This window comes from Malurus melanocephalus, unplaced genomic scaffold (assembly GCF_030028575.1).
Source record: "Malurus melanocephalus ecotype Western Australia unplaced genomic scaffold, MMel_1.1 scaffold_381, whole genome shotgun sequence".
Taxonomy (NCBI): domain Eukaryota; kingdom Metazoa; phylum Chordata; class Aves; order Passeriformes; family Maluridae; genus Malurus; species Malurus melanocephalus.
This window is the reverse complement of record NW_026623613.1, coordinates 440,642-467,383: the sequence shown is the minus strand read 5'-3', so window position 1 is coordinate 467,383 and position 26,742 is coordinate 440,642. Positions and strand designations below refer to the sequence as shown.

General features: G+C 58.3%; 1 protein-coding gene across 6 annotated transcripts; it reads right to left on the bottom strand.

Moving 5' to 3' along the window:
* Nucleotides 1-1,663: 1,663 nt before the first annotated feature.
* On the bottom strand, nt 1,664-26,742 carry RNF157 (ring finger protein 157). Of its 6 annotated transcripts, none has more exons than XM_057378937.1 (20): nt 26,512-26,742; nt 21,341-21,459; nt 17,308-17,396; nt 16,463-16,609; nt 15,839-15,956; nt 15,677-15,743; nt 15,477-15,520; nt 15,047-15,094; nt 14,725-14,796; nt 13,988-14,147; nt 13,089-13,201; nt 12,557-12,795; nt 12,354-12,462; nt 12,043-12,154; nt 11,396-11,619; nt 11,199-11,264; nt 10,686-10,734; nt 9,119-9,229; nt 4,519-4,684; nt 1,664-4,099 (listed from the first exon to the last, which is right to left on the bottom strand). In XM_057378937.1, exons 1-20 carry the CDS (start codon nt 26,597-26,599, stop codon nt 3,958-3,960), a joined length of 2,283 nt encoding a protein of 760 aa, XP_057234920.1. In that variant the 5' UTR covers nt 26,600-26,742; the 3' UTR covers nt 1,664-3,957. The 6 variants fall into 6 exon arrangements, with proteins under 6 accessions (XP_057234920.1, XP_057234921.1, XP_057234924.1 ...); XM_057378938.1 differs by having other exon boundaries at nt 17,308-17,369; XM_057378942.1 differs by having other exon boundaries at nt 4,037-4,099; nt 4,519-4,559.

The following is a 26,742-nucleotide window of genomic DNA, read 5'->3' as shown; positions in this document are numbered from 1 at the left end:
TCCTGCCGCATCCCTTACCCCGTCCCGGCGTTGCCCTCGACTGCCAAAGTTCACGACAGAGTAAGAAGCTTCTGGAAAAACAGCACGGGGGGGGTTAAAAAATAATAATAATAAAAAAAAAGTATTTTTTTTAAAAAAGGGAGGGGGAGAGAAGTAAAAAAGAGAAGGGGAAAGAGAAGCCCCGTGGGTGTCGGGGTGCCCCGTGCCGGCCGCCTGCCGTGTGGCCGGGCCGGGCCGTGCCCGCCGAGCCGCCGTGAGCCGCGGCCGCCCCGGCGCGGGGTTAAGTAGCGGCTCCGGGAGGCTTCGCGCGTTGCCGCGGCGACGCCACGCCCCGTAAACATCCTCCGGGCACGCCATTGGCCCGCGCGTTGCCATGGGGACGGGGCGGGGCCGGGGGTGGTACCCAGGGATGCTGGCGGAGCCCSCGGCCGGGCCGAACCCAGCCCGGGGACACCAGGAGGCTCCGGGGTGACCTTACCGAGGCTTTTCAGGGTCTGGAGAGGGACTTTCGACACGGGCGTGTGGTGATAGGATAAAGGGGAATGGCTTCACACTGGGAGGGTGTAGGTTTAAATTGGATTTTAGGAAGAAATTATSGTGAGGGCGGTGGAACAGGTTGYCCAGAGMAGTTGTGGATGMCCCATCCCTGGAACAGTTAAAGRCCAGGTTGGATATGGCTTGGAGCAGCCTGGAATAGTGGAAGGTGTCCTTGCCTGTGGTGGCAGTGGTGGGGGGTGGTTGGATGATCTCTAATGTCCCTTCCACTGTGGTTCTGTGAAAACCTGTRCCCTGCCCCACTAGGGGCAACCCCAGCCCTTTTCCTCCTACGTGTGCTCCCATCCCTGATTCTGGCTCCTGTTGCAGCAATGAAGGCAAAGCTGAAGGGGGCCTGTCAGACTCCAAAATAAAAGGTGGAGTCTCACTTAAAATAATTTTAAAAATTACAGCCACAGGCTTCTCTAAGAAACCTCTGCTCCCCACCGCCCCCCATCCTAAGGGTTTTAACAGAAGCCAGGGAGGGACCCCTTTGCAGGATCAGAGCCATCTCTTGCACCTTGTCTGGTCCTAGGCTGAACTCAATGATCTGAGAGGGCTTTTCCAATCTGACTGATCCTGATTTTGAYTCTGATTCAGCTTCAAGGTGCTTCTCCCCACCCCCATCAGCCCCTTCTATTAAACCCCAATCACATCCCCCCTCCCCCCCCTTACAGCCCTCCTCACCTTCAAGACTTCAGCTCCCAGCACACATTTTCTTCCCCCCACTGGAGGGATTTCTGTTGCATGAACTCCCAGCTCCTTGTTGCTCCTCTTCTCCCCCAGGAAACGTTCCCTCTGGGTGTCCACATTCATCCCAGCAGTGCCAGGGGCCACCCACACCACGCACCAGGAAGATGCCTCTACCCTCGCCAGACTCTTCCTGCAAGGGTTTAGTTTGCATTTGCCCCTTCTCCATCCTGACAGGATTTGGGTGGTTGGGAATGCAGGTTGGAAGGGACCTCGGGAAGTGTTTTAGGACATTTGAAGTGGCTGTGCTGGTTTGGAGAAAGTACCTGGGTGACAGGTGAGTGGGTCCTCCCTGCCAAAAACGGTTTCCACTCCCCAAGCCTCCCAACCCCCCACTGCCCTCACCCTGCAACCACAAAATGATTCTGGACACTTTATCGACATAAGATACCCTTTATTAAACATACTCTTAAAATCCAAAACATGCTCAAAGCAAAATCATAAGCAGCAATCTGRTTTCCTTCCTTAAATCCCTGACGTGTGGATCGCTGGAACAAGGGGCTGCCCCGTGGGACAAGGGGCTGTCACCGCTCACCCCAMGCTGCACTGGCAGCTCCTGCCTGCCCCTTGTCCCTTCCGGGCGGCCGAGGAATGGCACCGGTGTCACCCATGCCCTAATCCCGTCTCTCCTATGCCACCCAGAGGACGGATTCTTCGCTCACAGCCAGGCAGCAGCACCGCTCGGCCGCAGCATCTTCAGGGCTCCTATCCATCGCGGCCGCGGTCGCTCCGAGCGAGGGGCAGACCCCACCCGGCTCTGTGGCCACCCCATGAGCTTGTCTGGCTGCCCCTGCAGCCCTGGGGACACAGCTCAGAGGAGCCAGAAAACCCTCACGGTCACTCCCAGAACCTCCTTGCTCTGCCAGCAGCCACAAACACCGTTGCACCCTGTGCCGGGCTGCCAGGCCAGCTGTCCTTGTCCCCTTCGAAACCATGAGGAAGGTCGGGCTTTGGTAGACGAGGTGCTCCTGGAGCACCTGGGTTCAGCCTGATTTTCTCTGCCCTGCCCTGCTGGAGCATTAGGGAAGAGTTGGCTGCCCTGCTTTTCTCAGCTCAGCATGATGCTGAACGTCCAAAGCTCTCCCTGTGGGGTGCTGGTGGCTCCTGGGGGCTGGGACACCCAGCACGTCCCCAAATGGGGCACAAGGCTTGTCCCCACCACTCCAGTCCTCCCTGCTGCTTGCAGCTCCCACCCCACATGCCACAGGATGGCATTCCAGAGATGTCATCCTCTCACATCAACCCAGCCCTAGGCTCCCAGGGAGGAATTTGGGAGCTGTTGAGCTCACAGGAGACACRGCCAGCCCAGAGGAGGCAGCAGAGGGGTGGCCGGCTGCAAATTCACCTCTGGCAGGACCCACACCGAGGCCACAGAGCAAGCAGCTTCCACAGCCCTGGCTGTGAGCCAGGCAGAGAGAACACCCCCCAAAAGGGCTTCACCCCTCTTTAGGAGCCACAGCCATCACCAGCACAGCCGGTGCTCTGCCGTGGGGATGGGAGTGGGGACCTGCTTCCCACACACAGCCCTCCAGGGACTCTGCTTTCTCTGCGTGAACATCTCTGTGCTCAGGTGGCTCTGAAACACAGCTGCCTCCTGCAGAGGAGGTGGCCTTTGTTCCCACACCTGTGTGACAAAAGCAGGTGGGGAGAAGGGAGGCTCAGTTTCCCACCCCGGGCTGCCCCAGACAGCTCCAGAGCCCTGCAGATTTGGATGCTAGGTCTGAGCTCCTCAAAGTGGTTTCTGACTGTCCCTGATGCTCTCTGGAGTAGAGTCTGGCCTCTGCCAATGGCTCCAGCAAGCTCTCAAGGTCTGTAGCTTTATCCCTACTCCTTTACTATCCCAGCAGCAAAACCCACTTATGCTTTCAGCCCAGTGCTAGCCAGAGGGATGGGGATGGTGATGGGGGGCAGTTCCCACACCCTCATCCACCCCTTGCTACAAAGKGTGATGGGGAGGGCAGGACGGGTGGGACAGGGGTGACACTTTTGGCACTTGTTCCAGAGAGAGGGCACAGCCCTGAGCCCTGAGCTCACAGCAGGGTGGAAGACAGAGAGGTAAATTAGCAATTCTCCAAGGGCTGGGGCCGGACTGGGGGCGGTACCAGGTGTCCTGCCCACCCCTGTCACCCTGCTCCATGCCCTGGGGAAAAGCAACCTCAGGGCCAGGCCCAGGAGCCCAGTGCTGAGGGATGGGGAGCTGTGAGGGCACCATCACTGCCAGTGCATTAATGGGGACATCCCATGGCCTGGGGACAGCGCAGGCACAGCAGGGGCATGGGCCAGCAAACTTGGGGGGCGCCGGCGCCCTGTGAAGGTCACCAGCTCACGCACCGAGGGTGCCAATCCCAACACTCATCCTTTAACGCCATCCTCCCACTGTCCCCACCCACCCACATCCCAGTACCCCCTTGGTGGGGTGACCCTGTCCCTTAGGCTCCACACWTTGGATAAGAAGAGCCTGGGGGTGTGAGATGACCGGGGGAAGGGGGCAGGAGGGGACCCCAGCCCGTCCCCGTTAGGGCTGGAGAACGGGAAGGTGCTGATGGGGGGCTCCAGAGTGACATGGCTTTCAGCCCCCCAAGGAAAAGTCGAGGTTACCGTCTTTTCTTTTGAAAATCAGTCCCGGTACAGCCGAGGRGTGCAGATGGCGATGCCCACGGTGCCCGGACACCCTCAGGGTGGGCAGGGGGCTCCGTGCCCCCGCCGAGGCTGAGCCCTCACACGGGCAGGGCGGGCTGCTCCGGGTGCCGGGGGCCGGGGGCGCGGCGGGGCCAGCTCTGCTGCAGCCCCACGTTGTTGTTGGCTGCCTCCGGGCCTGGGGGGAAGGAAACGGGGGTCAGCGGCTCCCAAAACCCGCAGCTGCACTCGTTGTTCCGTTGGAAATGTGATTTATTCTCCCGAAGTAACGCCCGCCCCCCTCAGCCCCGCGCTGGGTTTTGGGGGGTGCCTRCACTTACCTCTCCGGGCTGGGGGAGCCCCTGAAAGCCCCGATTTCTCGGGAATGCTGAGGGCAAACGGGAAACACGGCCCGAGCATCGCTGGGTTTAATTATCCCAAACGAAGAGGGCTGCCTGCATCCCCCCTGCCCGCATGCAGATGGCCTGTGGGGCCACAGGACAGCCCCTTGTCCCCTTGGCCTGGGCACTGAGGGAGCGAGGGGTGACAACCCAGCGCCAACCCCCCCAGGGGACAGGGCACGAGGCAGGCACAGCTCTGGGGGTCTCATGGTCTCACCTATTCCTCAATGTTAATGGGGCAGGAGTCCGGCACGGCGGCTGCGTGGCAGGAGAGACCAGAAGGCACATGGTGAAGGCAGGAGCGGCGCGGGGACACGGGGACACGGGGACATGCACTCGAGCGAGCCAACGGGGACACCGGGGGGCCTGGGGGGTCTCACCGCCTGCAAACGGGGCCAGGGAGCTGCTGCGGGCACGGGGTGAGGGGTCCCCATGCGTGGAGCATCCCGGGGTTTTGTGCCAAGGGGAACCGAGGGGTGGACATGCTGGTGGTGTGGGGGCAGCGGGGTCCCCCCATGCCTCCTCTCCGGCCGCAGGCTCCCAGTTCAGGCAGCACCCTCCAGCTGGGGCAGGGCGATGGCAGAGCTCGGCCCGTGGCTTGTGTCCCACCACCAAACCCATCAGAGGCTGCGTGGTGCCCTTAGGAAGGGGGTGCACCCCAGGGCAGCTTGGCTGCACCCTTCAGCGAGGTTAAGCCCTGTGCCCAGGGCAGCTCTGACCCACAGGGACTGCGTGAGGGCATGCCAAGGCCAAGGGCTTTCTCAGAGGGGGAGCAACAAAATCCTGCTGCCTGCTGATTTATGGGAGGTGACAGCTGCCGTTTCGAGTGGCTTTTCATGGYGAGCTCAGGCTGGAGAGCGAGGCATGTTAAGTCTGCAGATCCCGGAGGGGATGGATAATTAAACAGGACCACATGTACATGCACASAGCAATCCCATTAAGAGCTTGATATTGCCTAAGTCACTGCAGTGCYCCGGTGCAGAGAGGCAGCTCTGCTCAGTGCACCCTTGCAGGGCTGCCGAGGAGCAGGGCTGGGGTGGCAGGACAAGGACTGGCCCTGGAGCAGGGCATCAGCCCTGTGCCCACCCAGCCCTGCTCCCCTGGGCTGCTGGAGGGGTCTCCCATGCTGTCAGCACTGGCACACCTGCCCCAGGCAGCTCCCAAACCCCATCCTGGTGAAACCCAACCAGCCCACTGCTCACAGCATCTGTGGCTTTAAACCAGCAAGAGCGCTCAGGGGGTTTCAGGTTTTCTCAGCAGCCCTCCCACCTTARTGCCAGCCTTTCTGGCAGATGTTTTGCCCCAGTTTCTCTTTCCAAAGCTGTTTTTGCCACTCTACCCCTGGCAGAGGCTGTGGCTGTGGCTGGAGGATGCTCTGAGCCTGGGAGACAGCCCCAGCAACCCACACTCTCACAGGATCCACTCAAGGACATGGATCTATAGGTTTTAGTTAAACCTCATGTCCTTTTGCCTCCTCCCAAAGCTCTTTCCCACCAGACTGAAATCTGCAGGGATTTCAAAAGAAACTTTGAGGAACCACATGCCGCTCCTTCATCCACTACAGAGAGGGCAAAAATATCATTATCAAATCACATCCTCATTCCACCAGCTTGGAGAGTRTCCTAGATGTGGACTCTTGAACACCACAGGTCTCAAGGGCCAGTRTGCAACTGCCTTCCCTACAATCAGTGAATGGGGTCATCACGCTCTGGGTACCAGCCCTCAGAAATTTTATGAATGATGCAGCCAAAACAAAACCACAAAAYACAGAACACCCCCAGCCTGTCCCACCACAAGCCTAAAGGACTGGAAGTTTAAAGGCACAAAACTGCTCTGAACTCCTTATGATACAGAGGCTGACTGWGCCCTAGAGAGTTAAAGGATGTCCAGCATACCCCCCATAACTGCTCCCAGTACTTCTCCAAAACCTATAAAATCGACCCTGAACGTTTCACTGGTCAGTCTATGAGGTCAAATTGAACAACCACAAGTATTGCTTAATCCTGKTCCTTAGAGAGATGCAGACCAGTGTTTCTACCATCAGACCAAAACATTCACATTTTACAGAAACCTCCTCCTCTGGGTGGCTTTCTTGGCTAAACCAGAGGCCATCACCTCACACATCTAACTGATGTATTGGGAACTGGAATGGGGATATTGAACTGATATAATATCAGTCTGAGTGATCAATTGGATGCAATCATTAATAATTTGAGCACTACAGATCAACACATCAGATCTTCCTTATCCCCTCAGGGAAACACACAGTGGTCAGCTTCAAATATGAAAAATATCAAAATGCCAATGACCAACTGGCTGATGCTCTGGAAATTGCTCAAAGCAAAGTGTCTTAGGCACTCAGCTATATTCCAGTTCAGTTGTGGCTAAACTCTACCAGTACTGGGATAATCACAGAATSGGAAAAGGGATYTTTTTCTCATCGAAATTTGAGAGGGCATTTCAATCCTGATGGTCTTTAATCGAATTTTCTTATGTCCCCATCATGAATAAGGTCACAGCTTTTGTCTCAGTGCTTCTGTCTGTACCAAACACCAAATCCTTGTGCTAGATCCATTGGAGCACCGAGCATGGGCTTTTAAGAACAATCACACAACATGCATGGCAAACCACTGATGCAGACGGGTGTGTGGTGAGAGAATGACATGGGTTTACATGTGACAGTAATACTTTGAAAGCTCAAGCTGTTTTGACACAGAACTATGTCTATAATTTTGAAATATCTCCTGATAACGATCCTGAATCCATCCCAGTATCCACAGGACAAGGGTGTGCATGTCTAAGAACCCCTTGTGACACCCTAACAGTGGATGACACAAAAACACAGATTTTTACCTGCTCAGTTCTATGTATTTGTAACTTCACCTATAGAAGGTGTGACTTWAGGGCATGACTTCAGTCACTCCCTACCAAAAACCATGCACCAGAACRTATGTCAGGTGTCCAATATGACACTTTGTCTCCAACCCCTACTGCAATGGACATTACTCTGGTTAAAAACTGCTGGACCACCCACAAACGGGTACAACTCAAAAGGAAAGTCAGAAAACAGTGAGCACTGGCCATTATGGTGTGGAAAAAATTCCTTGTGTCCTACAGCAAGTGAAAAGGAATGGAGAACATCACATCTGCCATTCCCAGGGGACYGTGGACAGCCCCAAAGGCCCCACTCTGGTGATAATCACAGAATGGGAAAAGGRACTTTTACTAATCAAAGTTTGAAAGGRCATTTCAGTCCTGGTGGTCTTTAATCAAAGACCCTCTGTCCCTGGTCCCAGCAYGAGGGGCAGCCCCCTGCTTTTCCCCACAAATGCCAAGGCTGGASAGGCACGGTGGCCAAAGGATGGACAGGGCATCCTTGGCTGGACCCAGCCCAGGGGCCAGATCCTGCACCAGCCCAGGCAGGGGGACAAAGACAGTGCCCTCCTCACAGCAGAGCAGAATTCAWCCCAGTGCCAGAGCCATTTGGGCTGCAAAGCTCCCCCTTCCTCATCCTCCCCCCAGCACAACCAAGAGGGATGAGGTCAAGGACAGTTTTGGCYGGTGCCACAGCCAAGGGATGCTTTGCCAGGCCCTCCAGCAAAGCAGAGGTGCTGCTGGGACACCCCCAGCTCCCTCCCCAGCCCCCCCAGGCCGGCAGGGCTCAGCCAGCTGCTGACAGAGGGTGATGGAGGGAGGGGACATGGGGCTTTTGTGGCAGGCGCCTGTTCCTCCCCATGACCCTCAGCCGTGTTTCTCCAGCACAGAAACCACCAGGAACAGGTTAGGCAGCAGGAGAGGAGGCTTTCCCAAAGGAAAAGTGGTGAAAAAAGGATTTCTCCCCCCTCAAGTGGGTTTCACCCACCCTCTCAGCTCTCCAGCACCTGCTGCAGGTCTGGGACCTGCCACAAAGTCAGCTGAAAGGGCAAGGCAGGGGCAGAGTTRCTTTCAGCTCATTCACAAATGTATTGATGGAGACCCCTCGGAGGGCATTGTCTTGGAGTTTTGGCTGTTTCCCCACACACAGGGGGAAGCAGAGCCTGCAGGGCTGGGCAGGGCCCCCMGCCCACTGCCCCCTGCCACACAGGGGCAAGGGATCTCCAATACATTTGTCACCTTTGGGCAGCTCTGGGCAGGGAAGGGGCACAAGCGTGGGTGGAGAAAACCGTGTTGGCACAGAGCGAACATGAACTTTCACACACACCGAGGAGCTTGGGGGGGAAGGAATTAAAAAAAAGGAATGGAGAGAGGCTGGGAGGAAACAGAAGTGAAAAGAGGGTGGGGGAGAAAGCATGAAGAAATGGGGAAGAGGGATGAATGTTGGGGCTCTGYAGGAAATGACCTGACCTGACCTGACACACCCCATCTCCCTGGCCTTGGAGGAAGAGGAGGATGAGACAGGCAGCTCCTGCTGTGCAGCTGGACAGCCTGAGGGTCACATCCCAATGCAAAATACTCCTGTGCCCACCACAGGCCAGACCAGGCTACAGCTGTGCCACACAATCACCTTCCTAAGGAGGGCTRGTGCCTCCTGGGCTGCCAGCAGCCCCCTGGCCGAGGGACAGAGCATCCCAGCAAGTCAGCAGCCCCCTGGGGACATCCCAGTCTGGACAGGCCACCCTGGCCTTGGGGTGGTGACATGCCTGGCGCTCAGCCCTGTGGAGGGTCGGGCAGAGGGGTGCAGTGAGGACAACCTGGCGGGGATGGTGAGAATGATGGCGATGGGAGAGAAGGGATGGATGCAAAGGGCTGGGGGGATGCAGGGAAGAGTGGAACTGTCCCCCCCACCCCAAGTTCATGTTCAGCAGACGGCCACTCACCAGGTAAGCAGGCCTCAGAGCACAGTTTATTGTCCAGCGCTTTCACGCGTGCGATGCCCGTGTCATTGTTATTGTCACACGTCAGACCGAGGAAAGCGCCTGTCCTCGGGCCTGGAAGGGAGTTAAGGCAGTTACCGCCGCGGCCGGGCTGGGGCTCGACATCGCCTTTTACTGCGGGGTGGGACTGCTGGGGCTTTTCCTCTCCCCTCCCCAGCCTCTTTCAAAGGAAAAAAAATGAGATAAAAACGATGCATCTGGGTGGGAGCGGGTGAAGAGTGGACAATAACACCTGGGCACAGCCCGAGCTGCTCCTTTCCTCGCGCCGGCCGCATCGGAGGGCAGCGGAACAGCGATGATGCRGCGATGGGCACACACGTGAACCTGCCCAGGGTTCAGCCAAACCTTCCCTCTGGCACAGCCAGGCCGTGGTGGCACCCATCACCTCCTGCAGGAGCCTCTCCGGCACCAGCGGTGCGGTGAAAGCTGCGTGGATGCCGGGAGGAGGCAGCAGCCGGATGCGTGGGGCAAAAGAAGCCGTAGCCAAGCTTTTGCAGGGGGGATGGAGGCTTTTGGGGATGAGGGAGGTAACTCTGCTTCATAGCATTGCTTCTGCRAGAGATCAACCCCCAGGCTCTTCCCTGCATCCGTCAGATGCAGGTGATCAAACCTCAGGAGGGGTGTTCCCAAATAAGCCAGTAGCCCTGCTGAGAACAGGTGCAGGACTGTGTCCTAAGGAGAAAGGCATCCTGCTCCCAGAGTCATTGGGATGCCCACGGATGTCCACCACAGCCCCTGGTGGTTCCTGTTTGTCATACTTGAGTGTCCCCATCAGCAAGAGCCTCTCTGCAGGTCAGAGGCCCCAATTTGGGTATGGGTGTTCCATGGGTGTTCCTGCTTTCCAGCTTGGCTGAGCGTCCAGGTYGGATGGGGAAAGTTTTGGTGTATTTTTGCTAAAAAGAGTCTTGGAAATGTTGGAGGGGGCACACTGCAGGCCTCCCTATTGCCCAAAAGCAATCCAGGGTGGTTGGTGGCCAATGGCACRGGGTGACCACCTCTTTCCTTGGCCATCTGAGCTCAAGGGAGGAGGCGAGAGGAGCCCTCGATGTGCGTGCGTTGACCTTGCGGAAGCCCATTGAAGATGGGCCRCACAAAGTGAGGAAAGCATCCCAAAGGGAACAGCTTTGCAGCCCCTTCCTATGGGAATCAGCCAGACACTGATTTCTACAGGGGAGAGTTTCAGAGATTTGAGAAAAKACCTTGGCAAGGGAAGAAACTCAGAGAGAAAGAGAAGCCTCTTTCCCCCTTGGCTCGTCGGGAAAACCAATGGATCGTGCACACCAACCATCACCTGCCTGTCCCACACCGAGCTCCCCRGGGTGCCCGTGGCCAGCTGGCTCCCCCACCCACTGCTGCTCAGCCCACCTGTGRGTGGCCCCACTGTGACAGATGTTTCCCTGTCCCCAGTGCCCACAGAGTCCCAGAGGGCTGTCCCTGATGGCAGGGRGGAGCTGGGGACAGCCCAGCACCCGCCACTTGCAGTGACCAACAACAACCCGGGGCCTTTTACCGTCTTCCTGTGTGGGAGAGGCGTCCTCATCCTCCAGCACGTCATTGCCCTGTGGCACAGGCGAGAGACAGCGAGTGTCAGACCAGGGCTGTGCCAGGGGCTGTCCCCAAGTCCCTTTGGGGGAACATCCCTGGCCTTGGGGGTTCCATGGATTGGGATTGTCAGTAGGGCATGGCCCCACTCCCCATCCATCYCCAGGGCAGCCCAAAGGGATGTGGATGTGTGGGCAGCCCCCTCCCCAGCCCAGCCGGGGGAATGTGGTGCCAGCTGTCCCCTCCATGGGCACARCTGGGATCCCCCCCTGTGCTGGGTGACATCAGAGCTCCCAGCCATGGRTGCTGCTGTGATCCYCCCCCGTGCCAGGTGACACCAGAGCTCCCAGCTATGGGAAATGCTGGGATCCCTCCCTGTGCCAGGTGACATCAGAGCTCCCAGCCATGGGTRCTGCTGTGATCCCCCCMTGTGCCAGGTGACACYAGAGCTCCCAGTCCCTCGTGGGGTGGTCACGGTTACCTCGGCATCGCGCTCCTCGGCAGAGATGCTGACAAAGTTTAGATCCGGGGACTCCACAGGCGTTGACTGTRGGAGGAAGGTGGGAAAGATGGAAGGAAAACAAAAAAAATCTGGTACTGGTGGTTTTTTGGAGGAGGAATTACATCCCACGGGGAAGGTCTCCAACCTGGGCACCATCAACAACCCCCAGTCCCTACCTCTCCATCAGAGGCTGTGGCGCTTGCGGCCACGGGCGAGGGGAGCATGTCCCCCTCCTCCTCCTCCTCCTCTTCCTCCTCCTCTTCCTCCTCTTCCTCCTCTGTGCCAGGGGCAATGTAGGAGCCAGACATGGAGGACACGGTGTCGGTGCTGAGCTGGGAGTGCTGGCTCTGGGAGGAGGCCATGGACATGACGGACTGAGCCAGGCTGCTGCTCACGGGCTCTGGGGGAGAGCAGGGGCTGAGGGGGCTGCTGGAGCCCCACACCCACTGGTGGGGGTCACAGCACAGCACCCCCCAATTGGAGAGGGGCTAATGAGGAGGAGTGGGGTGCAGAGGAAGGACTGGMTGCAGGCCGTGGAGATGGGGTGGGTGCAAAGCTGCCAGCAGCAGGTCCCCAGGGCTCACAGCCCCCCGTTCCTGGGTCTATGGGGGACAGAGCAGAGATGATTGGTGTCCCCAAGATCCCCATCTCCAGGTCTGTGGGTGACAAAGCAGAGATGACGCCCTAGGGCTCCATCCAATGTCCATGCAGGGTAAGAAGGGACCATGCCAGCCCTCCTTGCATCCCCCCACATTGTGACAGTCCTGAGACCATGATGCCACTCTCCTGCCTGGCCAGCACCCCGATTCCCACCATGCTGTACCTTCTGGGGACGAGATGGTGGAGGACAGGGGTGTCCCAGTGCACGAGGACTGGTCAATGGCTCCTGATGATGACAGGGTGAGGTTTTCACTCTCCGGCGTTGCACCACATTCCTGGAAGAGGAGCACACGAGGAGGATGGGATGGGGGATATTCAGCATGGATGGAGTATCTCCCCCAGGCCCCCTAATGGATGGAGGAAGAGCCAGCAGGGGCAAACCCCAGCCAGTCTCTCTGGTCCCAAGCCTCCCTCAAACTTGCTGCCCCTCCCAGTGCCTCAACTCATCACCAGCACATTTTGGACAGTGCTCACCTCCTCACACCGGCCTGGGGATCTCCTCCTGGAGTCCCTCAGCTCTGACTCAGTGCATGACTTCTCATCCTCCTCTTCGGGCAGGATGGAGGAGTTCTGGGAGATGGACCTGGCCAAAGGGGCAAAGGAGAGAGTTTCACCCCTGCCCAYAGCCCCCAGCCCCCTGAGCCCCTCCAGACCCCTGTGCCCACCCCAGTACTCACTTGGAGATGCTCTTCTTCARCTTGAGCCCGGGGGGGCCGCAGTCGGGCAGGCGCTCCAGGGGTGACAGGGCCCTCAGGGGGGGCAGGGGGCCATCACTGCCGTAGGCAGGCAGGGTCCCCACGCCCGGGGGATCCCCCAGAGCTCGCAGGGGCAGCGCGGCCGGCGACGGCGTCAGYGGCCCATTGAGCGCCTCCAGCAGCGACACCACCTCGTAACCCGGGGGGATGTTCTCYGAGGACTGGGGAGAGCGGGACACAGCGTGAGGATCCTCCCCGGGCTGTCTGGCTGATCCACTCACTCCCAGTGGGATCGAGGTGCCCCACAGAGAATCTCAAACCCAAAGAATGGACACCCACAGACACCCAGCTAAAAGCCTTTCCTTGGGTTTTTTGGTTTTTTGCAATATCACAAAAACCCTGTGTTTTTCACAAGATCAATTTGCAYTAAATAAATAAACCTTGTCCATCAGAAACACATGGACCCCCACTCTGCTGGGAGAGGCTGGGGTCCCACACTCAGCCAGGCACTGACCGAGTGCTCCTCAGAGTCCGAGGTCTGCGAGGCAATGATGGGGTTGAAGCTGGTGGGCGAGAGGGGGCCCAGCTTTTTCCTCATGGCTCGGATTTGAAGCAAGGCTCGGAAAGCTGCGGCAGCAGGGGGAAAAGGGAGGGGTGAAAACCAGGGGCTGAAGGGAGACCTGCCAAATAAAAAAAAAAAACAAGCCACCCCATTTCCCAAGAGGGGCATCCCCACTCTGCACAGTGGGGCTGAAGGAGTGCAGGACTCAAGGGTGGGAGATGCCAATCCATTCCCAGAGATGCCAGCCCGTTCCCAAAGGCGCCAGCCCATTCCCGGAGGTGCCAGCTCATTCCTGGAGATGCCACCCCGATCCCAGAGATGTCAGCCCATTCCCAGAGGTGACAGCCCCTTCCCAGAGATGCCACAACGTTCCCAAAGGTGCCAGCCCATTCTAAGAGGTGCCAGCCCATTTCTCAAGATGCCAACCTGTTCCCAGAGATGCCACCACGTTCCTCGAGATGCCACCACGTTCCTCGAGATGCCAGCCCATTCCCAGAGGTTCCAGCCCATCCCCAAAGATGCCAGCCTGTTCCCACAGGTGCCAGCCTATTCCCAAGGGTGCCACCACGTTCCCAGAGGTGCCACCCCTTCCCAGAGATGCCAACCTGTTCCCAGAGGTGCCACCCTGTTCCCAGAGATGCCAGCCCATCCCCAGAGGTGCCAGACTGTCCGCAAAGGTACCAGCCCATTCCCAGAGATGTCACCCCATCCCCAAAGGTGCCACCCCATCCCCAGAGGTGCCACCCCATCCCCAGAGGTTCCACCCCATCCCCAAAGGTGCCAGCCCATCCCCAGAGGTGCCAGCCCGTCCCCAGAGGTGCCATCCAGCCCAGCCATGCCCCGGCCCTTACGCAGCCTGCAGATGGGGCAGTTGTTGGCCTGGTAGCGCAGGGTGTCGGCGCAGGTGTTGCAGAGGCAGAGGTGGCGGCAGGGCAGGATCAGCGTGTCCCGCACGTCCGACAGGCACACCACACACTCGGCGCTGTTATCGCTCACCTCGTCCTCGGCCACCTGCCCCGGGCACACGAGGGAACTGCTCAGCCTCGGGGTCCCCAGCCCAYGAGGCACCAGGGTGGGTGCCCTAAAACACCCCAAGAGGGTCCTGCCAGGGTCCATGGGGTGCCTGCTCTTGAAGAACCCCCCTCGGACCTCATTCCTCCCCTCCAGGAGGATGGAGGTGAGGCCAGAGGAGACAGAAACCCCAAATGCCATCCCAACTTTTACATACAGAGAGAGAGAGCACTCCCTCCAGCCCCACTGTGCAGAGTGGGGATGCSCCTCTTGGGAAATGGGGTGGCTTTTTTTTTTTTTTTCTGGCAGGTCTCCATGCCTAGAGCCCCATGCTCTCCATCTAAGCCATCACCCTCCCCCCAAAAATGGACTATAAAGGACAGGGGAAAAGCTCAACCCTTCAGTTTTCTGCCTACAGCAGCTTCAACCCCAGCACAAAGCATCACCAGCTCGGAGCTGTGCTGCAAACCCGTGCCCTGATCACATTTCAGTGGCCAGGCCTGCGCTAGGGGAAGGGAAGAGGGGAGGAGGGAAGCTCCCAGGGATGCTTGGGAGGCTGGGGGAGGCAGGCACAGACCTTGGAGTCCTGYGTGTTGTACTTGTTCTCGATGCCRTAGATCTCCTGCAGCAGGTAACTCACTCCATCCACCTGCAATCCCATGGGGAGGGGCTGAGGAGCAGAGAAACACTCCCCAGAGCCACTGCAGCCCCCTCCTACGGCCAGCCCTCCTCACCCCAACATCCAGGGGCTCTCTTTGCATCAAAATTGCACTCCCTGGGAGGCAGGGGCAAGGCTGGGACACGCTCGGGGCTTTTGGGGCTCCCCAAAAACCTTCAACACCTCCTCTGCAGGGCCTGCATGGCAGCTGCCACCACCTCAGGGACACCCCAACACTCACCACTTGCTTCTGCTTGAGGGGCTTCACGCAGAAGGTGCCGTCGCTGTGCTGGAGGGAGGAGAGAACACGTGGGTGGGCACCCATGGGTGGCTGTGCTGGAGCACCCACCCACCCTGTGGCTGTCACCGCTCCCTCCTCGCTCCCAGAAAGCCCATTTTGCAGGAATTCTGGCTTTTCCCACAGCCCAGCACCATCAGCTGTGCGATGTCACACACATTGCAAAGCTGGAGAATTGTTGAAGGAAGGAAGGTGGAGTTGASCCCAAATGCCTCAAGGGCAGATGCTTAAAAGGAGGGAATAGTCCCAGGATTTGAGGAGCGGCCCCAAAGMAGCCCCAGCCCAGCAGCACCATCCCAGTTACCAGGGATTCTCCTTGCACCCAGTGGGTGAGGGGGTATGGGGGATAGGAGGGCCCCAGTTTGGCATTTACCTTCTCAAAGGTGGCCAGCAGCACATGGCAGTGCCCACTGTGCTCTGCAAGACACAAAGGGACACGTGGGGCTCAGGGGACAAGCAGGGGCACAGGCAGAGCCATGGGGACAGTGAGGAAAAGCAGGAGGCTCTGCCCAGCTGGCATCACACCACCAGCAAACTGGGAAAGCCCATCCCAGCAAGGAGCCCCCTCCTCACCCTCTCCTTCATCCACCACCGCCTGCACCACCATGGGATAAACCTCRCGGTCCAGGTCGAAGCCCAGCTGGAGAGAGACAGGAGAGGCTTGGTGAGACTGAGCAGTGCTGAGGCTTCATCCCAGCTCCACGTCCAGGGATGAGGGCAGGGGCACACACCCACCTCCTCCTCGCTCCACTCGGAGGGGTCGATGGTGTGCGAGGGCACGCAGAACTGCTGGCACACCCCCCGCTTGTAGTGCACCGTCTCCGACTGCAGGCTGTTGTCCCTGGGGATGTAGCTGGCCCGGGGACAGAGGACAGAGGACATTGTCAGGGCACCACGGGTGTGYCCACACTGCTCCTGCTCCCCCCAGATCACAGGTGCCAGGTGCATTGGGGGGGTATCACCCCTTGCCCCCAGATATCTGTTGGGGCTGAGGTAAGAAGTTCTAAAAAGGGCTAAAATAACCCACAGGGCAGCCAACAACACACGGGAGGGGACAGGGACAACTCCACAGCCAACCTGGAGGTGACTGTGAGGGACAGTGATTAACCTGGGTCTGTGCTCTGACCTGACGGTAACAAGAGAGAGCAGGACGGGACAGGGAAGGAGGGGACAGGGGCTGACAAGCAGCTCATGGTGGCACCTGGGGAGAGAAGGAACCCCTCCATCAGCAGCTTCCTGTGCCCTGAGAGAGGCTCCAGGAGGGAGATTCTCCCTGTCCATCAGCCAGGGACACACACCACGCTTGAGGGGACACAGGCCCRGCTGGGGGGTGACACGGGCCAGGCTGGGACCCCTCACCTCGCCACCCCGTTGTGAAACTCCTCCGTTGCCTGGTAGTAGATGGTGATGGCCACGCGGGCGTCCGTGTCGAAGGTGAACTCCACGTTGTAGTGCACCTTGGCTTTGCTCACTTCTTCCCCGGGGGTCTTCACCTCCTCTGAGCACCTGGGGAGCACAGAAGCTCCAGGAGATGGGCCTTGGGGTGCTCCAGGACGGATCCCCTCAGCACCAGAAGGGGACACTGAGGCACGGCCAAGGTCGCGCCTGCAGGCTGGGAAGTGCCGCAGACAGATTTYAGCCGGAATAATCCCGAATCTCACGGCCCTGCCGCAATCCCCAGCCTCCCTCCAGCAAAGCCTTCGGAAGGTGGGGGAGGAAGAAGAAGAAAAGCACTTCAAAGGCAGCRTTAAGCTCCTTTAATCCTGCGGCACTGCCTGCGCCGGCATGCGGGAAGCGGGAGGGGAAGGGCATATTTGGAGAGCTGCTTGATGTACGGATTTTGCTTTGGGTTTTTTTGTATGCAAAGCTGTTTATTGTAAAGAAGTTTTGTRTTTTATAAGAATTTAAGCGATTTATAATTAGTTTTTATTATTTGTATGTAATGTATAGAATGGGYARACTTTAGGAGYTTTTKGGGGATTTTTTTCATTTTTTTTCTGTTCTTTTCCCATGACTTTCAGTTCTCTGTGAACTTTCTTGTATTTAACTGTAACYATTCTCCCAGGGTTTTTCTGTTCACCAAAGCAAACAGATCCTCGCTGTCTGAAGCCTGCATTCCCACAAGGAGCCGTGGCTCATCCCCTCCATCCTCCCGTGTCCCACAGCAGGACCCTCCTCCCCGCGGCTCGGGGCTCCACACTCACTTGACGAGGCGCAGGGTGTCCTTGCGAATGTTGATTAAGCTCCTGAGGGTCTTCACGGGTTCCTGAGGAGGTGGAGCAGCGTAAGGGAACTAGGATGAGAGAGACAGCGGTGAAGGCAGACGCACACGGGGGGTTCWGGTGGCTGTGGACCCCGCAGTGACCCAGACCCAACACCCTGCGGAGGGAATCGGGGTGGCCTGGGCAGCCTGGTGGGTGCTGAGMACCCACAGCTCCTGCTGGATTTTGGGTACCAGRCAGTGATGACAGGGACATCCCTCCAGGACAGCAGGGCCAGTGTCACCAGACAGGGGGCACACACAGGGGCTGCTCCTTGTCCCTTCAGCTGGAGGGTGACAGGGACGTGGGGCACAGGGCAGATGGCTGCTGATAGATTTTTAGGCTGCTGGATGAGGTTGGGCAGAGAGGGAGACTGAAGCTCTCTCCCTGTCCACCAGCCAAGGAMAAACAGGCACAAGCATCCCTGTTTGCTTTCTGACTGATGGGATTTGGGTGGTGGAATCCCTGCCAGCCCCGTGCCTGGGCTGGAGCAGGCAGAGAGCAGCATCCATCCTCCAAGGTGACATTGTCCTTCCCAGTCCTTYCTGTCCACCTGACAGGGGCTACAGGGCTTGCTGGGGACAGGGGACACAGGGGCACCCAAGGGACACYCTCTCCTGGGCACCAGAGTCACCCAGAGGAGAATGAGGGCAGTGGGGAAAGGATTCAGGAGCCATCTTCCCCCTCTCCATCTCCCAGGTAGGTTGAGCCCCAGGAGGGATCAGCCCTGATTAAGGGCAAGCTGYCACCGTGTGCCAGGGGACAGCCAGAGCCAGGAGGGTGTCAGGTGCCATCAGGGATGGCAGATGGTCAAAGAGCCTCTGCTGCTGCCTCTGGAGAGGGAACAGTGTCCCACTGTCCCTCACTGAGGCACCCAYTGCACCCTGACACCAAGGGGACAAGACTCAATTGCAGGTGGCATTCAGGGATGTCCTGCAGGGAGCCAGGTGCCCATTTTCCATGGTACTCTCACATGGGACAGCCGTCATCACCCAACCTGTCCTCAAAGCCATCATCACCCAACCTGTCCTCAAAGCCATCATCAGCTTCCCTGTCCCAGAGCCCAGCAGAGCAGGATGGATGGGACTGGGGGACAGTGCTGGGCACAGAGGGACAGGGTGGCACAGGCACTATTGGCAGATTCAAGCCTGGGCTGGACACAGCGTGGCCGATGGCTCYAGAGGCAAAAAGAGCAGCAAGGTCATTAAACTGCCATAAACAAACTTTTTAATGAGTCACTGAACATGCAGGTGCAGAACCGAGCACCTGCAGAGTCACCCACTGCAGCTGGGAGGAAGAAAGCGAGAGCAGGCTCCAGGCTGGAGCTGAGCCATGTCATGACATCTTGTGCCATGTCGTGATATGTTGTGCCATGTCATGATATGTTGAGCCATGTCGTGATATGTTGTGCCATGTCGTGATATGTTGTGCCATGTCATGATATGTTGAGCCATGTCATGACATGTTGTGCCATGTCGTGATATGTTGTGCCATGTCATGATATGTTGAGCCATGTCGTGATATGTTGAGCCATGTCGTGACACACCCCCTGCTATTCAAACCAACGCAGTCACCCCAAATTGCTTGTTGGCACCTCACCCAGCCAAACCATGCCCAAACCAGGCCTGGCAGGGAGGACACCCCTGGGTGCAACCCCCCCTCCTGCTGCAGCCCCCAGGGGTGGGTGACAGAGGAGGGAAGGAGCAGTCAGGTCCCCTGGGTGTCACCCACAGGGGCCGTTTGGCTGGGCAGGATGGGGAAGTGCCGCAGGCAAATTTTGTGCTGCAGAAACCACTTCGGGTTCTTCCACTCCCACGTGTGAAAAGCACTTTTTGGGGGCGGTTGGATTTTTTTTTTAAACTAAATCTTACAAGCCAGATTTTGCACATCAGAAAGGGGCCATTCAGAGGACGTTTTGCATCTCCTCACTTCAAATCAAACTGAAACACAACAGAAAAAAAAAATGGGTAATGGTTGTGGTGAAGTTAAGAATGTCATCCACGTGCCTATAGCAACATTTGGTGCAGGCCAGCTTCTGTTAAAGTGAAATAAAAACCACCCTCGAAAGTCTGTCTCGGGGTTTTTCTATAAGCAGATCCCAGCAGGTTTGCGTGGGCAGGGAAACCCAGTGGCACATTTCAACAGTTCCTGGCTTCCCCTGCGCTCTCAGCGTGCCTCCAGCAGCTTCTCTGCTCCTCAGCCCCTGCATGGTGGCAGCTATTAAACCTGCAACGCCCTTCCCAGCCCCTTGGGAACCTGTTCCCAGCTGGAAAATCCAGATTATTATGTGTCCATGGAGGGGAGAACCTGCACAGCCTCCGGCTGCTCTGCACATCCCTGCGGCAGCAGCGCTGCTCATAGCTCAGACAAAGTGCTCCGCTCACAGAGCACTTGGGACACAATTTTTCCAAGATCTCCTGGCCCCTGATCCCCAAGGAACCCAAAATAAATCCCCCAGTGAAAAGCAGTGGCCATCTCCAATGTTTCCAGCCCGAGCAGGGCTCTCACAGAAGGGCAGAAAGCAAAAGCATCGCAGCCAAGAAGCATCAGGACAGGACTTGGAAGCGGCATCAGAGCGGCCCAAGCGTTGCCTGGACACAGTCTTGGATCAGAACCAACYCAGCTCCTCCCCAACTCCTCCCTGAGCCCCCAAAAGTGGCCTGAGCCAAAGTCCAGCCCCAGAACAGTCTCTGGCTCCCCTGGGAGACAGGAGCTTGGTCACAGCTCTGCAGCCCAGGGTCGTTGGTAATTAAACCAGAGCAAGACAATTTAGCTCATGATGCTGTATTAATTCTCTCTGCTGTTTCCAAGCTGTTCCTTTGCCTTCCCCGCTGCTCTGCTGTCGGGGCTGCTGACATGGGAACTGCTCACTGGGCAGTTTAGAGGCTTTTACTGTAATCAAGAGGATTTCTCAACACTCACTGCTAGAAGAGACCCTGAGTGCTGACTTCTCATTTTCCAGGGAAGCACAGAGGATGGAGAGACAGGCACTGCCTTTGCCCACCCAGTGTTTATGGGCTTTGGGGATGCTCCTGACCTTGGCTCTGCCGGGATTCCTGCTCTGGCACAGCCCAGGGCCGGACACTTCCCTGCTGAAGGACCGCACGACGCTGCCAAAATGTTTCCAAAGCCAATTCCAAGGAGGAAACGGGAACCTTGCTGTCAGCAGGCAATGCCTGAGAGCTGGGCCAAAGCACCAGGCAACTTTATCTCAACTCAACAGAAAAGCTTTGGTGCCTTTTAAGTCTTCACCCTGAATTTTTTCAATACCTGATGCCCCCAGACTCCTCCAGACAGTRCTGGTGAGCTGTCCCACAGCTGAGAGGCACCTGGATGAGAGGGCGAATCACTCCCATGGCTGAATCCYGCTTTCATTTGCTCCCTTTCCAAAGGCAGCACGCACAAAAACCCTCTCCAGGAGCCTGGCGTGTGGGGACCCCTCTCCAGCCAGGTTTCCTTGTGCCCTGAGACCAGCACTGCAAAAYCCCTCCGTGCTGCCCCCAGCCCCAGCTTACTCCCACCTTTAAAAAAAAAATAAAATCTTATTTCTTCCCCTATTTTGCTAGAGGCTGGGGAGTAATTCCATCTGTTCGTTTCCATGATGCTCTACTAGCTTGCTGCACACCTGTGTCTCTGTGTCATGCCCTCCTGTCTGGGATATGCTMCTGGGTGAGATGGGGAAGGCAAGAGAAAAAGCAGCTCTTGGRGAGGCAATGAGAAAGAAGTTGGATTAAATCAGCCCATTGCCCGTCACCACGGTGGTTATTCCCCGATGGAGGGACAGGGACAGGCTGCAGCAGGTACCACCCCCTCTATCAGCCACCAGAGAAGCCACTCAGCCCGCTCCAGGCGTGCTCTGCCCGWGGAGGGGACAGCCAGCAGCCTTGTCCCACACCCCCGTGACACACACAGCGCTTTGGGAAGGGGCGAGCCTGTGCCCCGGASCCCCAGCCCCGATCCCCCCGCCGCTACCCACCACCACGGGCCGGTTGCCCAGGAAGTTGAGGTCGCTGTTCTCGCCGAAGAGGTACCCCTCGGGGTGCGTGGAGTCGAACTTCTCCCCGCCCATGATGAAGTGGTTGGCAAAGTAACTCCCTGCAACGAAAGCACAGCGAGCGCCTGAGCGGAGCGGGAGGAGGGGGCTCCCGCCGGGCGCTGGAGCGGCACCGAGCCACCGGATCGATGGCTCGGAGGTGACTTTGTCCCCAGGGTCACCTTGCTGGGAGCCTTTCTGGTTGAGCTCACACGCTGAGAGCCCCGAGGGAGGCAGGGGCTGCCAGGAAGCAACGCTCCCTGCTTGCTCTCCTCTCCCTGCCTGCCCCCTCCTCTCTTCTCCCTGCCCTCTCTCCTTCTCCTCTCCTTCTCCTTCTCCTTCTCCTTCTCCTTCTCCTTCTCCTTCTCCTTCTCCTTCTCCTTCTCCTTCTCCTTCTCCTTCTCCTTCAGCCCCGGGATGGTGCAGGGGTCCGGCCTCACGGCAGTGCTGCCCTTGGAGGCTGCTCCATCCCGTGGGATTTAAGGGTGCTGCTCCCCTTTCCTTGCCTGGGCAATCCCTGTGAGCCCCAGAACGGCCCGAGCCACCCAAGGTCACCCTGACCTTCAGCCATCCCCGCACTGGCAGGAGCTGACAGATCCTGCTGTGTGAGGAGGAAGAGGAGACGGCTCCTGGGGCAGCAGAGAAGGAGAGCAGAGCTGATCCTGGGCACAAACAGCAGCTCATGTCCCGAGGAGGCAGSAGAGGCTCTGAGCTGCCAKAGAACGGAGCCCTGCAAGGCCTGGRGGAGCCAGGCTGGCTCCCACACCCTGGAGATGCTGTGGGAAGGGCAGCAGGGACCAGGCACGCAGCTCTCACAACGGACAGGGACAGCTCAGTGTCACAGACCCCATGTGCCACCCAAGGCCGTGTCCACAGCCGGGCACTGCACCGAGTTCTGTCAGTTCTCAGCCTGCAGCCTTCCCCAGGAAGGGCTCAGCTGCAGGAGGGAGGATTTGGGGGCCCACCAGGAGATCAGCACTGCCCCTGCAGAGCGCTCCACACCGCTGTGATGAACRCTGGGCAATGAGCAGTGTCCCTTCTTCCCCCCAGGGTAAAGCACAGAGCCAACACAGCCCCCAGCTCAGGCACTGCTCCACTGGAGATTTTCCTCCAAGCCCAACCAGGAGTCAACGGCTCCTTGTCCATGAGATCAGGGGTGTGTGGGAAAAGCATTGGGCACAGCAGCTGGCCAGGCAGAAGGGCTGGGATTTAAGGTGGGAAAAAAGGGAAAGGTGGACAGGGATGGGGCAGCAGCAAGGAGGGAGCAGAAGCACAAGGAATCAGTCAGACATGGACAGTGTCCTGCATCCTGCCAGTGTCCTGCACCCTGCCAGCCACAGGGACAGGGTCTGCCTTATAAAAACCCYAAACACACCAGCAAAGATCCCCCTGCACCCCAGGAGGGACACCCCAAACCCAAACCTTCAGGGACCACAGATAAAGGAGCTCAAGGCAGGGCTGCAGCTCTTCTTCTGGGGACTGAAGTCAGAGCTTGCAATCAGCTTCCAACAGAGGCAGAGACTGTCCAGTGCTGGAGAAGGCTTTAATGYTGCACTTAAAACCCAAAACTGAGCCCAAAGCCTGAAGGGAGGAGCAGGGGGATCTAACAGTGGGGCAGGAGGGATGAGCGGGGTCTCAGAGCTCTGCCCCAAGGCCCCATGGTGCAGCAATGCCCGGATGCAGCGAGYGAACGTCAACCATCAATTATTGATGCCTGCTGCTTTCAGGTCCCATTTTCCATGTACATAATTCATAGGCAGCTCGCCTGGAAGGACTTGGCCACGTGGAAAAAAAAAAAAAAAAGCCCCAAGAGCAAAGTGCCTTCGGAGCTGCCTGCAACAGCACAGCCAGGGGAGAATGGGGCCATCCAGAGCTTTTCCTGACACTGACTTGGAGGAGGAGCAGGAGATGGCAGAAAAATTACATTTAAACACCGAGAAAAGCCACCCCAGCACAGGGAGAAAGCTGGAAAATGGAACACAGGCTCTCTGATTGGCGCAGCCAGTTTGGTGTGTGCTGGGGGCTCCTGTAAGATAGGGAGAACAGGTGAGGACCATGCTGTCGTCACCAAGTCTCCCTGACAGGGTTTGGGAGCATCCCTGGGTACTGCAGGCTCCCAGCACATCCCTCAGAGGCTTCAATCCCTCCTGACAGCAGACAGAACCAGCYCTGTGCTCCCTCCCTTGCTGTTAAACAAGAGGCTCGAGTCGTGCCAGGCTTTTCCAGGGAAGCAGCAGCACAGGAAAGCCCAGGGCATCATCAGGAGTGTGTCAGTGAACCCCCGGACAGGGCTGGTGGCAGAGCAGCACCTTCCCAGCCCCAGCCACCTCGTTACAGGCTAAYTGCAAATCCAACATGCCAGGGAAGGGCAGCCTGTCAAGGACAGCCACATCTCCAGAAGGGCTGTGCAGAGCYGCTGCTGGAAAGGAGGAATAAACCCAAATTGCCTGAGGTTCCTGGCAGAAAAGYGTTTGTGTCTGGCACATCTGCTGGCAGCAGCACACGGGACACACCTGGCAGCAGCTGCCAGTTCCTTTTCCCCAGGAGTGCCAGGGATGCCACCCTGTGCAGGTGAAGGAGGGTGTGTGTGCTGTGCCCGTGGCTCTGGCRTGCAGTGGCACACGTCCTGCACTGTCCCCAAGGCACCATCTCTGCCCTCCTGGGGTCTGCTGCTGCAGCCTCTGGCTGTCCAGCCTAACAGCCTCGMTCTCCAAAGCTGCTGAAACAGAAAAGCTCGTTCCCAGCTCACCCACACGCTCCTGGTGAGGGAAGCACCAGGTTTGCAGAGCCTGCGGTCAGCCCATGGCACGGTGCTGGCACAGGGACACCGTGCGGCAGCGGGTACCAGCACAGGGTGATGTGGTGGGCTGCTTAAAGGCTCTGGCTGCTCCTGCCCCTGAGCAGCCCGTGATTGAATTGTGTGCTCTAAAGGGGCAGCCGGAGCTGATGCCAAACCCTGTCCACAGCACTGCTGCGTCAGCTCTCACCTGCCACTGCTGTGCCACCACCAGGGGTTGTGCCCCCAGGACTGAGGGTGTCACTGCTGGATGAATCCCTGTGCTCCTGCCCCCAGCCAGGGCCCTGMTCACAGTCCCATGAGCCCCAGGGGAGCTCGGTGCCAACTTCAGCCATGGACAGGAGCTGAAAGCTGCAGACTTGCCCCCAAAGCCATCCCAGTAGYCAGGCAGAGGGCTCCATCCACAGCCCCCTCTGGCTCTCCCTCCCARTGGCAGCCACTGAAGTAAATCCCAGCCTTTGTTTCAAAAATKATGGCTTAACTTATCCCATTGACATCCTGCCTGGAGGGGATGGGACCCCCGGCATGGGGAGATGTTTAACTGGGACAAGGTGCAGCTGCCCTGTTCCTGTGGGCTGCACTGCTCATCCCCAGCGAGCCCACAGCCCCACAGCCACATCCACAGAGACAGGGAAATGCCCCAAGGTCCCATGAGATTCCCCTCCAGGACTGCATTTCCAAAGCCAGTGGCTGTTTCCAGGTGGCTTTTGAGGTGATTGAAGCGCTGCTGCCACGGAGGAATCGGCTCCGCTGCCCAGCACGTCCTCCCTCGGCTGCCGGCAGCGCTGAAGGCAAATCCCACTCGGATTAAAGACAAACCAGCCATAATCTCCCAGGGCCACCAGCCTGCCCTTGTCCCAGTGCAGATGGCCGTGTCACCTGGGCACCTCCTGCCCCACTCCCCGAGGAGCCTGGGCAGCACCAGGACCATCCCCTCAGCCCTGCCCAGACCCCAGAGGTGGGACCAGCCCAGCTGAACAAACCCAGGAGCCCCGGGCTCTCCCTGAAAGCCGGAGTTAAGCATCAGTCTGGCAGCAGAGATGAGTTTGGARGTGCTCAGCTGAGCACACTTGCACCCTGCACCCCTCAATACGCAGATATTTCGAGAGCCCCTAAGTAAGATGGGGTCCCAAAGGAAAAACCCGTAATTCGTGGAGACACAGTCCCTACAAAGAGCAATCCCAGGGAGGAGGTGGTCCAGCCTCACTTGGCATCAAGGAGACAGAGGCTTTGAAACCACGTAAAAAGGGGAGCTGGGGGAGCCCTGCGGGAGGCCAGGCTGTCAAGGATCAGCCATCTCCAACCAGCTGTGTAACCTATTTTAGATTAAAGTTTTTTTAAAAAAAGGCAAGCACAGCTTTTCAGGACAAGCGCAGGGTTTGTGTTGGCTGTAATTCTTCCTAAGGAGGTCTTTAGTTGTAATTAGCGAGTAATTTGTCACCGCGCTAACGATCCGAGCGTTTTCCTTATCCTATTAACKACCAAAATAGTTACCTATTAATAATATTTAGCGCTGCAAGGATCCTGTGCAATCTCCTCACATGCACGCACGGCGCTCCGGGGCATCACCCACCGGTGCCGGTATTTTTGTGGCTCTGAAGCGCTGCCCACCSAGGGAACCGGACCCCATCGCCCCTCCCCGGTGTGCCCCCCTCGGACACCCGCTCAGCCCGGCCCTGGCAGGGAAAAGCGAGGCACAGAGGGRAGGGACGGATTTTCCAAGGTCACGCACAAGGTTTGAGACAGGGCCGGATCGGGGAGCGAGAGATGCATCAGCAGCAAGCCTGGAGGCAGGGAGAGGAGCCGGGAAGGAGAACGCTCCCCACGGCAGGGGCTGGGGTGCTACGATGGGGCAGAACCCTGGGAAGGAGGGACCCCCTCCAATCCCTCCCACCCCAGCCTCCCTCATCCTCCCGGGAATTTAAACCCAGGATTTTCCCCGAGCAGCCAGCACCGGAGTAACCGGGCTATAAAAAGCGCCTCCGGAGCCCGGTGCTGCAGCCCACGGCTACAGAAATAATTATAACAATAATGTCATTAAAGTCGCGTCAACTCAGCCAAGTTTGGGAGCCGGGGCGGGCCGGCAAAGGGGCGCCCTGAGAGGGGTGTTCCCCATCCCTCCCGCGCCGCATTCACCCAGGGCGCCCCGCACAGACCCRGATTTTTAGGGTGCCCCCCTGTGCGTCAGCGTTTGCTTTGGGGTGCGCAGGATCAACCCCGCCCGGAACAAGGTCGTGCCCCCTGTGCCCGCCCGACTCGCTCCCCTCTTCCCCTCCCCTTCGTCGGCAGCGGGACGCGGGACCCTCCGGGGGCTCACCGGATTTCGGGGGGTATCTGTAGACGGAATTAGCGGGGACATCCACTTCCTCCACCCCTGCGTTCTGCCGGCTGGTCAGAGCCCCCATGGCCGGGCCGGGCTCAGCGGGCGGGGGGCGGCGGGGTGTCCTCCCGCCCGGGACCGGGACCGGGACGGGGACCGGGGCTGGCGGCGGCCCCCGCCCGCAGCATCCTCCGCTCCGCTCCGCTCTGCGCCGCGCCCGGCACCGCC